The sequence below is a fragment of the Strongylocentrotus purpuratus genome, unplaced genomic scaffold (genome assembly GCF_000002235.5).
Source record: "Strongylocentrotus purpuratus isolate Spur 01 unplaced genomic scaffold, Spur_5.0 spur5_scaffold_13, whole genome shotgun sequence".
NCBI lineage: Eukaryota > Metazoa > Echinodermata > Echinoidea > Camarodonta > Strongylocentrotidae > Strongylocentrotus > Strongylocentrotus purpuratus.
The window spans coordinates 12,086,917-12,100,342 of NW_022145598.1; the positions used below are offsets into that span (position 1 = coordinate 12,086,917).

General features: G+C 38.7%; 2 protein-coding genes across 2 annotated transcripts; both read right to left on the bottom strand.

Annotated features, from left to right (window-relative positions):
* Nucleotides 1–414: 414 nt before the first annotated feature.
* LOC100890661 (acyl-coenzyme A thioesterase 13) lies at nucleotides 415–3,745 on the bottom strand. The gene is made up of 3 exons (XM_030982921.1): nucleotides 3,439–3,745; nucleotides 1,599–1,786; nucleotides 415–583 (listed from the first exon to the last, which is right to left on the bottom strand). Exons 1-3 carry the CDS (start codon nucleotides 3,523–3,525, stop codon nucleotides 430–432), a joined length of 429 nt encoding a protein of 142 aa, XP_030838781.1. The 5' UTR covers nucleotides 3,526–3,745; the 3' UTR covers nucleotides 415–429.
* A 5,319-nt stretch (nucleotides 3,746–9,064) lies between these two features.
* On the bottom strand, nucleotides 9,065–13,132 carry LOC105438793. Its single transcript, XM_011667045.2, has one exon. The coding sequence runs from the start codon at nucleotides 12,643–12,645 to the stop codon at nucleotides 10,786–10,788; it is 1,860 nt and encodes a 619-aa protein (XP_011665347.2). The 5' UTR covers nucleotides 12,646–13,132; the 3' UTR covers nucleotides 9,065–10,785.
* Nucleotides 13,133–13,426: the final 294 nt, after the last annotated feature.

A 13,426-nucleotide genomic window follows, 5' to 3' on the forward strand; every position in this document is an offset into this window, starting at 1 on the left:
CTATAAACCATATATGGAAAAGTATCCAACATGTATAGTATTTCTATGGTGTGGGGAAAATGCCAAGTAGGGCAACAGTTATTATTGATGTATCTATTCCTATGAATGATCATAATAGTTATTATTGATGTATCTATTTCTATGAATGATCATATAGTTTTGCTGATGTTCAATATGTGAAAGAAACAAAAACTAATCTGTTTGCCTGTTTCTTTTTGTCTCATTAAGGGTTGATCCATCCTCAAAATAAATACCACCTACAACTCTAAATGACTTCGTCGAGTGTCATATGTGCCTGCTGTTACAGTATGATTGGAATTAGGCCTCATAAGGATGTACTAGATATAGGAATGTATAACCTACAAAGTTAACATGGCAGTCATCATTAATCGGTTCAAATCATCTCCTTATGTATATATTTCAAGTCCATTACTGTCCTAGATGTTTAATGTGAGTGCCATGTGCAGCAAGGTCACCTTTTTCATTCAAGATGCGTGCGGTGGTGTATGCTACTGATCTTCCTTTCCTCAAAACTTCTCCTTCTACAGTGACCTTTTCTCCAACCTTTAGAGCTTTCAAGTAACTGCAAAAAGAGAGGGGGAAAATGATAAAAAAGGAGAAATATTTGACATCAGGACTTCATGGATTCCTTCTGTAGTAATAATTGCTTTGTTGCTATGAACCCAAATTCTAGAGAGACCCCTCTCCCTAAATTTGGTATGCATCATTATCATATCACAAAAATAAACAGACTTTCTTTACATTATGATGAAAACCAAACAGCAGCTATCCATGTTATTTTGTTGTCTGTACATGATAGGGTTACAGACAAAGGGATAGTCCTGTAAATTGGGTAGGATCAGAACGAAAGAACTCTTAAAGAGGGAGTCTACCTTAATAAAAAAAAATTAATACAAGGAGAAAAATGTGAAGAACAGATCAGTGAAGGTTGGAGACAAACCAGACAATAAATAAGGTTATGGGATATTTTTAATCCATAACTTTTTATGAAATTCTTCAAATCTGTGAGTCAAATTGGCAATGCAGTCTCTAAACATGATGTCAGCCCCTAACATTTTATCCTTTGTTGAATGCAAGAAACAGCATCAAATTTTGTTTGACCAAAGGGTATATTTTTGTCATGCCTATCTCAATCATGAATCAGTTCTTCCATGCACCCCCATAAAAGATAAGTCTACTATTCAATTAACATTCAAAGAAATTGGGATATTGGGTCATTCTGTCATTCAGATCAGTGGTGAAGTGTGAGGGAGGATATCACAATTTCTGATTTTTTTTGTTTCGGTCTAAAAAATTCCATGGTTTTCATTCATTAGAAAGATTCATAACTTTCCTATTTGTTGTCCGATTTTTCTCAAACTTTCACAGAATTAATTCTGTAATTTTTTTTTTTTTTTTAATTAAACCAATTTAATATTAGGGTGGACTTCTCCTTTAACTCTTTCATAGCAAATTTTTCTTCTAAATCGAGTTCTCCTGTTATTAAGGTAAAAAGTGCCTTGACCAGCCTCATCCGACTATGTGAGAGTACTGTAAATTTTCAATCCACATGATTATGATCAAGGAAGGCAGCTTACTTTACACTGAGATTGAGACTAACACCTGGGCGGGAATCTTCTTCATCTATCATGAGTGCTACAGTCGTCAAGAAATCAATAGCGGTGGCTGTGAATCCTCCGTGTAGAGTCTCATGATTATTGCAGTGCTCACTTTTCACCACATATTCTGCCGTTACTTTGTTTTGAGTTGCAGCAACAATGTTCAACTAGAAAATAGAAAGAGGGAGCAATATTAGTATTTTTGAGGAAGACAAAGGTTTAATTTTTGTTATTTTATACCAAACAGCGATTTTGACAATTCTCTCTTTCTAACACAAAGAAAACAACGAGTAACACTTGATGGGAAACTGTCTTCAGCCGCAGAGGTTACATCAAGTGTCCCCCAGGGTACTGTCATCAGCCCTCTGTGCTTCTTAATCTGCATTAACAACATGCCCGACTGTATCTCCAAAGGTACCAAGATACGTTTATTTGCTGACGATGCATTAATCTACCGCGAAATAAATTCGGAAATGGACCCCTAAACTCTTCAAAAGGATCTCGACGCCCTCTCCAAATGGGGCTCCGACTGGCAGATGGCTTTTAACACGGACAAATGCTTTACCATGCATTTCACATCAAAGAAATCTCCAAACATTACCCCCTATAAACTTTGTAACAACTCTCTACAGGTAGCTACTACTATAGCCATCTATATATAGCAAACAATACCTTTAGAAGTGGTAACTGTTGGTCCCCCATGATCCCCTTTTCCTTATGTTAGTTGAGAGCTGATTTGATGAGATATTTATGAACCACCAGTCAGTGACGTATAATCCCTCCTGGCAAGTACAGATAGGCTTTAATTTTAATTAAGGTCAATAAATTCATGGTCATTTACAACCAGTCTCTACCCCCCCCCCCCCCCCCACCCCCATGCAAACAATATTTTAAAAACTATAATAATATAAAACAAAATAGATAATAGACCATATTAGCCTATAAAATAGTCTTTAAAATAGCAAACATACATGTATGATGATGTAATAAATCTAAATGAAGTAAATCAAAAAGTTAAAACATGCAGTCTGCCCTCTCTCAGGCTCAGCCTCAAGGGCCAGGATTAATTCAAGTAGCAATTAATTGCTACTTGAATTGAGACTTGCAATTCTGAGTTCTGCAATATCAAGTTGTATTCAAATAGGGGTCAAATCTATCCAGATTCCGCCCAAAGTAGAAAAAAGCCTGGAAAGGGAATAGTTATGCACTAGACCTATTCCTCAACTTCACAGCCACCTTTACGCTAACCGCAAACCTAACCCTAACCCCAGGCGCGTACGCAGGGGGTGGTTTTGGGTTAAACCCCCCCCCCCCCCCTACCATCGAGTTTTTTGTATGTGTATGTTTTATGTATGCCTAGATCTATGTTTTTTTGGAAACCCCCCCCCCCTTTTGATTTTAACCCCCCCCCCCCCCCTTGAAAAAAATCCTGCGTACGCCACTGCCTAACCCTAAGCCCTAACAATAACATTTTGAAACTAACTAGATCTAGACTCGATCTAGATCTATTCCCTTTTCTAGAAGTCTAGATCTAACAGTTAGTAGACTAGACCTAGACTCTATAGACTCTAGATCTACTATCTAGGTGGGCAGAAATTGGAAAATTACCAAAATGGCAATTGGGGCCGGCAATTGATATAATGGCATACAAATATGATAGATTAAAATAAATCGCCTTTTAATAACCTCCACATCACAACTTCATAATATTAAAGACCATGCATAGACTCTATACAATTTAGTCAGATAAGTGTATCACTTCAAATTAACACACAAACATTGTTACGGGTAGGACTAGAGTCTAAACAAACTATCTCACCGTAGAAAACATATTGTCAAATCCCTTCGATTTAGCTAAATGATTCACGATGAATACCACACGCTTCAAAGGTCCATTTGATGACATCTTACTCTGGAATATTTCTCTTGAATAAGAAAACGAAATTCAAAGCGAATATGCTATAAAACCCTATAATTTTACTAAATTTCACGCCAATTCCGAGTAGAAAACTCTTATTGGCTTACCATACACTATCCTTATATGACGCGCCAAATGCAAACAAGAAGAGATTTTCGCCAATAATGCATTGCCTTCGCGCTCGCAGCTCTGCGCCTCGCGGTTAGCCGGTTATATAGACTTAGAACAAAAGCTTCATTCTCTGATATATCGACGCCGGTTAACGGTTGTTCACATCGCACAGGTTACAAGAGAAATTACTAGAGCAATGTGGTTTGTGTGTAATTGCCTTAAATTCTCATATCGAGGCCCCACGCCCCCAGCAGCTAGGCCCCATATAGGGCCGGTAAATGCATCCTTAAACGAGAAGTAGGCCTACATGCCTTGGTGTATCGAGGGGAGGGGGGGGGTGCCTTAGGTGCCTTAAACGAAGCAGGCGACAATCGGCGTAGCAGACGACACTTGATAGTAATTTTGTATGTGAGTTTGCTTTGCTTAATATAAATTACTAAATTAAGTTAATAAATATCAACTAACATTTATTTTACATATCTTTAAACCATCATTGATATTTAATAATTCATGAGTGAGTAAAATAAATATACCAAACTATATAATGATATGAAATACTTGGTGGCAATTAGGGGAGTTTGACGTGATGCCCGATTGCACCCCTCTGTTAATAACCGAATAGTCCATGGTGTGTCATGAATATTCATGTTTTTGCTTACCTCGTCAAAATGTTTGCTTTTACTAAATGGAAAAATGACGGTGGAGGGTTGGATGAAATGGACATAATGAACCAAGCAGAAGCGGTTTGAGTTAAGTCGCGTTATGATGATAATATAAATGCGTTCATAACTTAGCACCTTCTTACCTTCAGGTAGGCTTAATCAATCCTAATGATGTGCATGAGCATCATACAAGGCAAATAGACAGTCGATGTTTACGTGTGCCTAGATTTCACACTGATTGTTATAAGTGTAGCCCAATTGTTTCTTCCATGTTTGAATGGAATAAGCTAGATAATTCGTTGAGAACGGCTTCCTCTGTCAATTCATTTAAGAGATTGTTTAAACAAAGTTGTAATTTGTGAATGGCTCAGCCGAACATACACTACGTGCATGTTCTGTAATATTAACATGACTTATTCACATAACTGCGACTTAATTAATATTTTCCTATTGACATTACTGTTTACTAGGTTAATGATTATGTTTATTTTGCAAACGAGTATTATTTTAGTAACTGTTCTGTATAAATGTTATAAACGATGTAAATAATTCATTCAGGGCCCCATAGAAGACCACTACTTGTTGGTGAATGGGCTACCCTGTCAAAAGATTAGAAATAAATAAATAAATAAATAAATAAAAAATCTACAATAGTTCATGATTATTATCCTTCGTGTGCTTGACCTATAATCTTCAAATCACTTGGCAAACTGAGTCCAAAGTTCGACTTGTTTCACATTGTGTATTATAGGCAATGACGAGCTTGCAACCTGTTTTGATCAAGAGACGGTGGGTAAACTTTCAAAAGTCAATGGGACATGAGGGTTCCAACGAAAGAGCTAGTGATAACGTAAGTCGGGGGGATGTGCTTTTCGTTTAAACAAAAAATGAATTTTTAGCGATTTTTTTTTTTGTACAATTCCATAGGCTAACATGTATGGCTGCTGACTCTGAGGATAGGGGGCGTTGTGAAATGAGACTAAACGGAGCAATATGAAGGGGTGTATTAGAATTTTAAAGCAAAAAGGGGGTGTTTTAGAATTTTAAAGACACCCTTTATCTGTGTTGTATATATGCCCCCCCCCCCGCCAAAACCCCGCCAAAACAAAGTTTTTTGCTCAAGGGGGGGGGGAGTGGGTTGGATGTTGAAGACAAAAAAAAGGAGCGTTCACCCCCCCCCCCCCCTCCCCCCGTTGAGCAAAAGAAAAAATAGTGCTCACATTTAGAGATTGATATAGGTCTGAAAACGATACAATATGCTTTTAACCTGTCAAGGGATAGAGCAACGTCGATCTGGCGCTGCTCAGTGGCTGCCGGGCTCACGATCAATTGGGCAAAAAGAATTTCCGTTTCGGTTTAATAAAATTTGGAGTGGACTATTAGGCTATTATCATTATTATTATTATTATGATAATGCGTTATAATTTATAGTGGAGAGGTTAATTCCTAGTATCAGCTATGAATTTGTCTTTTTTCGAATTGTAACAGGACTCTACATAATTGCTTAGATATAGGCGGTCTCTTCTTTACATTGAATTATGGGCGGGGGCGGTCATTCTTTCCCAGGGGAATTACAATCACACCCGCCCCCGCCCCCCCCCCCCCACACTCATTGTTATTTAGGGTACGCATATGCGTGTTCCCTCCTTTTGAAAACACCCCCTAAGTCCGGTGTGTAAAGTCAATTTTGTGTATGTACGAGCCGGACTTTGGTGCGTGAAAGGTACCCCTTTACCGGACATTTTGGTAACTCGCATGCGGTCATTCCGGGGCCGGGCTATCACAAATTCTTTATTCCAACACACTTTATAACGGTCTAAATATCATTCGTGCCTTCCGTATCCAATTACTTTTTTCTTACAGGCGTAGGCCTATCTAACATTTTTGTATTTATTTCATTTTTTTCTTTGGGTTTGTTAGTTCTGTTTATTATCATGATTTCTTTGTTCAAGTTCCTTCATTTCCACACTCAACCTAAGTGAGGTAAATGGCAGAAATGAATTCCTTGAAATGCTGGAGCGCTGTAATGGCAGCTAGGCTAAAACCGGGGTAATGAGAAAAAAAATGCGCCTCGAAATAGAATCTTCTAGATAGACGGCGCTATAGAAATTCCTATTATTATTATTATTTGGTTTGTAGGTAGGCCTAATGACCTAACTTCAAAAAGAAACAAAAGAGTCAGTTTAGTTCATTGGATAAAATGAAATTAGATATAAATATGACATGTTTTCACAACATTTTTATATACAGTATAACGAAGGATACATCCCTGTTTAAGTGAATGTGTATAAACAGATATCTTGTCCTTTTTGCTAGCCAATATAATTATGACAGGTGAGGGCGCTGCACATCTACTAAAAAAGCTATGGCAGAGATAATGACAAGGTCGGAGCATCGAATTTCAAGTTGGTCTTTTAAGTCTGAGTTTGTTGGGTCGGAGGCACCACAATCAACTCAGGATGGTGTCCTTGATCGTGGCAAAGAGGGCTTCATGAAACGCTTAGCTGACTAGTAGCTTACTATTAAAGGCTGATTATTTAAGTCAAAAGTTAGAAACGGGCCTCACTGGGTCCTTATTACAAGTAGTGCGGGGTATTATGAGGTATGGCTTGTTGAATAAAATTCAGTGATTTACCCCTCGCCCTTGTCTTCGACATGTTTACCCCCCCCCCCCCTTAATCCAATCCTTATCTCGCTTTCTCTTTCTCTCCTCCTCTCTCTCTCTCTGTCTGTCTTTCTCTCTATGCGTAGAGCAAATAATTCAATTTGGATAATCCTCCGTCATGGGAATAAACAAATAATAATTTTAAAAAACTAAAATAAAAATTCTTGGGAGTTCACTTTACATGGTGAAAAAGTGAACAAAAGGATTCTTATTTCATATGTTTGAATTATGTTGTATACATGTATACACATTATATCATCTCTTTCTTTCTCCCCCCCCCTCCCCCCCCCCCCCTCTCTCTCTCTCTCTCTCTCTCTCTCTCCATCTCTCTAATATATCTGTTTCTGAGTCTCGTTAATCATAATCATCATCACCATTATCCCTATATTCGTCATATCACCATCATCATAATCACCAACATCTTTACCATCACAATCATCTTCCCCGCCACCATCTTCATCATCAACGCCATCATCGTTATTACTATCATCAATATCACATATCACCATCATCATCAACACCATTATCATTATCATCATAATTATCATCATCGCCGTCGTTATCATGATCTCAATACTTTTTGGTGGTATGTCCTACATATCCCCTTCTCTCTCTCTCTCTCTCTCTCTCTCTCTTTATCTTACTCTTTCTCTTTCTCTTTCTTTCTCTCTTCCTTTTCATTTCTTCCTATCCCTCTCCATGATACTCCAGTTTTATTACTATCTCTGTTTCTGACTCTCTCTCGTCATCTTCATCATCGTCACCATCTCCAGAATTATCACCATCATCTTCATCATCGTCATCATCACCATCTTCATCATCATCATCATCATCATCGTCATCAAAATCACCATCATTATCACCATCATCATCCCCACCACCATCATCATCACCACCATCATTATCATCATCACCATCATGATCACCGTCATTGCTGTCTTCTAGCCATTTTGTCGTTGGTATATGTCCCTTATTGCATGGCGTTGATTTCAAATCGAAAATACAGCAACAACAACAATACAATCGCAAATGGCTAGTTTGATTTCATTTTTCAAATCTTTTATTTTCTATCCAGAACAGGACAGGTCGCAGTAACGTACCGAGTTGCTTTGAAATCGCACACATGTTATAAGCTTTTGAAAATAAAGAATACATCAACATGATAAAGACGCATTGATTAAACATTTTCTGATACACGACAGATGCGTTTACAAACCAGAATTGTGTGTGTAAGTCATAGTCCAAAGTATTCACTCGATAGGTTACAAAACAATAAATTCGTCTCAATGGTTTCCTTATCTACGTTTAATACAGTCCTATGAGTATGGTTCATGAGCAAACCAAGTAAACGCGGTGTAAACACATGGTTTAGTTTGGTACTTATCTTATACACAGAGATCATACACGAATACATGGATATAGTACAAATCCGATAGTACAAAGATCTTTTATTTAGATAATGAATTGGCAGTGACGTTTTATGGTAATTCTCTTTGGAGTATAACATTTAAATGCACACGCAAGGAAATTATCAAAAGACACAATTGTTTTTAAAACAAAAATATCTTCCTATATATATATATATATATATATATATATATATATATATATATCTTTCATAAAGGCACTCCCATTTATATGCATGTGCAAGATAATGTTTAAAAGACAACGATTTCCCCTAAAACATTTAACAAACTTTGATGAAATAAATCCCTCTCTTTCATTTAAAGATAAAGTTGAGCCCTGGTCATGTGATTGCATTGTGGAAGAAACGGTGTGGAATCTAACAGAAAAGGTTGATCATCTAGTTTTTAAGTATCCGTGTGTATTGCAAGGTTCTGGAATCATCAAAATGATAAGAAATTTGGCCAAATCTTGGCAAAGTTACAAGCACTGTACACATAATGATGTATATGGCACTACACGAGCACATGGCGAAAAAAACCTTCCCGGATTTTTACGATGTTTCATGTCATATTTAGAATATGAAGGCATTTGAAGAGCCATGCTTTTCAGGGAACATGTCTTATCTGATGTTCTTCCACACTTGCATAATAACAATGATAAAGCTCACAAATTATTTTTTACCTCTTCCCAGAACTCAACTTTCTCTTTAAGGACATTTCCGGGAGCTGAGAAAGCACAGATCTAGAATCAAGAAGAGTTTATAGCCCGATGTTGATGATTACAAGGAACGAAGAATATAATAGCAAGGTTCACTTGAAGGTCTATTAACTTGAAGTTAAGATAATATGTATAAACTTCGAAGTTATCATTTTGTTAGGGACCGTGTGGACGCACTCGTAGTTTCGAAACTTTAAGTGAAGTTGAAGTTACAACCACGATAAATTTTAAAGATAAAGGTAAAAGGTTCCTCACTGAAAGTTATATAAGGACGCGATTAACTATGAGGTTACGCCAGCTTGCAATAAAAATAAATACTGTCCCTAGCTTGAAGTTGTAGTTAATTTAATATACTCGTTGTATCGGTCCCGTGTAAACACCCTTCGTGGTTAATGGATTGCTGTTAACTTAAAGAGGAAATCCACCTTGATATGAAGTTGTTCATAATAAAATCAATACAATGAATGGAACAGATCAGTGAAAGTTTGATTTAAACAAAAACAGATTAAAATAAGAAAGTTAAACATTTTTGAAGGTGCAATCAACCAAACACAAATTGGCAACTCTGTGACGTATCTTGCGAGCTCCCCTCCCAATCGGTATGTACTAACGAACTTTACAAATCTACATTTTCCCTTTAAAAAATGTCCAATCATACATTCACCCTAAATATCATTATTGCAAATATATTTGTATACAACCCATATATGAAAGAAATCTATTTCGTCGTCAAAAAATAAGAATATGAAATGTTCTATACCATGGAAATTAGAGAGGGGCTCGCAAGATACGTCACAGTGTTGCCAATTTGTAATTCACTGATGACAACTTCAAAAAGTCATAACTTACCTTGTTTTAATCTGATATTGCTCTAACTTTCAATAATATGTTTCTCTCATTTTCTGCTTCTATTAAAGCCAACTTGATATTAGGGTGGACTTCCCCTTTAATGTTTTAATACATAACTACGACGGTACCGTGTAAACATGGCTTACGTTTGCAAGGAAACGACTAATGTAAACGACACTTGTAAGAACGTATATGAAAAGAATACTACCCGCTGCATCATGTAGGCCTACTCTGATTAGTTTAAAGCCATTTCAGGAGAAAATCAATACAATTTGCTTAAGTAAAGAGAACAGACGATAATTATGTTATTAATACATTATATTTTCTCCATATTATACAGCACCATCAATATACATTCTAAATTGTGTTCTCACTGATACATATTGCACATAAATTATGAGTAAAATAATAAAAACTTTAAATAAGTCTATGTGAATCTTCCTGAACTGTCGATACATATTTCAATCATCATGGCCATGCGGCCTCCATAAATAGTCATACAGATTTAGATCTACAAAGACAAGTGGATAATTCAATGATAACAAAGTGAATGTACTGTAATTATTTCTTGTAAAATAAGTGATGAATGAAAAAAAAAATCCCCTGATTTTCGTCTCTGGTCACTTCTTTAACATGATTTATGTTAAGCTTTTACAAGTCATATCCCCAAAACAAGACATCATCGGTGAAAACTTGTGACAGAACGCCGAATGATCGAAATTCATTTCGAGAAAGGATAAGTCCCAAATAACTAAATATGTCATTATATAAACATTGAGAATTGTATCAACTAACGATATAACTAACAATTGTTAAATATGTGCATTCTAGTTTGCATCATGTAGGTATGCACATGAAAATAGTTCGGCGAGTCGGCGATCGTGGCGGTGATGACGTCGACAACCTCGAAATGACGTCGGTAGACCTGACTGGCGTGGCCACGGGAATAAGCGGAATCAGGCGATCGTAGATTACAACATCGCCACCGTTCTGGAGTACGATTTTGCCTGACCTCGTCACGACCACCGCGATGTGATCAAGCGACGGGCGACATCGATGTTTCGTCACGTGCTCGACGAACTCGCCGGTGGATGAATACGCGTCCACGTAAATCGCCGAGGGGTCGTCTATCCTGCCGTAGGCGACGATGATGGAGTCGTCGCTCGCTACGGCGCACCGTACCCACTGCCAGATTTCGTGGTTGATTGTGGCACGCGTAGCTCCAATCCCGTTAATGATGACCAATTCAGTGGCTGCTGATTGAATGACGAGGTGACCGGTCGACAACGCATGCAGACTGTAAATTGTTCCATTGTACGGAATGGAGCGAACTTTATCCCCATTGTCCGACCGGTAGACGTTAAGCTTCCCATGAGTATTCGAATGATCACGAGCGATAATCATGCTATCGTGGTCGACTGTCAGGCACGTATGCGTCCACGATCGAGGCACTTTTATCTGTCGCTTCACCTTTCCTAGCTGGGTATTCCAAACTTCTATCGCCGTTCTACCTTTTCGGCACACGGCCATCAAATCGACATCGATAGGTGACGAGTCGGTGATGCAATATTTGTCAGATGTTATTAGGTTCGTGCTTCCATTTTCTACGTTCATTGTATACAGGCTGTAGTTATCATCGCTGTTTTCGCCCGTAAAGGTCACGCGATTCGTGTCCGTGGTCGCATTCAGCAGCCGAAACTGTGGTAGGCCGACTTGAATCGTATGCTCCTTGCACCATGCAGGTGCAGTGGTGACGAACCTGCCGAGTAAGTTCGTCCTTTCAACATCGCTCTTCTCAGGCTCGAACTTCACACTCTCTGCGATGGCCTTCACCGTATTAATCATGTCTTCGTCCAACTCCAGCTCCATGCATTCTTTAAGGCGCGAGTTAGATGTCACCGGGGCATCCATCTGTAGTAGTTCCTCGCTCCCATAAGTCAATGTTCTTTCCGTAATTTCTTTCGCTTCCATTATAATCTCGTCGGCCGTATCCAAACCCTCGCGTATCTCCTCGATTTGAGACAACAACTTCTGCTTTACATCATCAAGCTCCTGCATCATTACACACTGTCTTTGCTTAATTTCTCGACTCTCTGCATCTCTCTCCTCTTTGATCTCCCTCAAACGATTGTCCTTCCATCTGTCTATTTTCAGCTTCTCTTCTTTGGCGCGGTTTTCAATCTTTCTCGCAGAAACGCAGTAGTCGTCATTAATGCTTCTCGATCTCTCCTCAACGCGGACAAGCACGGCATATATTAATCTCTTGAAGCGCTCGTTGACGGCGTCGACGCATTCGTCGATATGACGACGATCGAACACGAGCTCCTTGTCCTTGTCGACAATTTTATCGAGAAGCTGTCTCGTACTTCTTCGCCTTTCCTCCACAACTTTATTAATGTCCTCGTATTCGTGCCCAGAGTGCGTTAGATGCACGCAGACATCACAAATCGGTTGGCAGCATTTTATGCAATACAGAAAAACATCTCGATGTCGATGCTCACGGCACCTCATGCTCGATACTGATGACGATGACGGGGAATCCATGATGGAGTCGGCACACTTTCCCCGCGCACATTCCGAACATAACTTTCTTCTCGTGAGGTAGCGCGCATTTGGTTCATTACCGTCTGTCACACTTTTCCATTTCTCCCCGCACTCATCGCACGACGTGTGGTCCTCTAGAAACTGATCTGCCATTTTTGTTCAACGATGTTTCATCCGTGATCGATAACATGGATGATAATCACAACTGTCAGTTTGTCACAACCGTAACAATATCGCACAAACTTCTTACTCAAAGTTAAGAACTTTAGTAAATTGATGACTGAATAAATTCCAGATTTCTGTGTAGTGATACTGCGAATGTCAAGCTTGGCATTTCCATATTATAGTGTTTCTCTGCTGAAATTCGTCCATATACTGTATACTAAACATGTCCCAGATGCTGGAAGTCGATTGTAACTCCAACGGTTTCCTGACTTAAATGTCCCTGGACTTGCTACACTCAGTCATGATTATCATGTCAAATGTAAACTAAATCCAACCTTGAAAAAAACTAATCATCCGCACATATATAACTACGAGAAGGAGTATTGATATGACGAGTCCTCTTATAGAATGTATGAGCAGCTCAATACGCTGTGATCGACTGACTGCTCCGTGCAATTCCCAACACGCCTCAACTTATTTTTTCGTCTTCTCATTTTTTTCTTTTATGCCAGATCGGAAGTAACGGAGTCAAAGGTTACGTATTGCAAACAAGTCTTTTATTTACGAAGCCTAGTCCGGAAACAGCGACGCATTATTTCGAGCGCTTAGCAAACATGTTTTGCACCAGTGATCCTATTCAAAGACCCCCTCAGTACGAGCAAAGTCCAACAAGTTAACCCGCCCTCGCACCCCTGCCTAACACGAAGAGGCGGCTATTCAATGGTTGTATACATGTAGTATAGACTATTGTACTGCATATTGGCTGTGT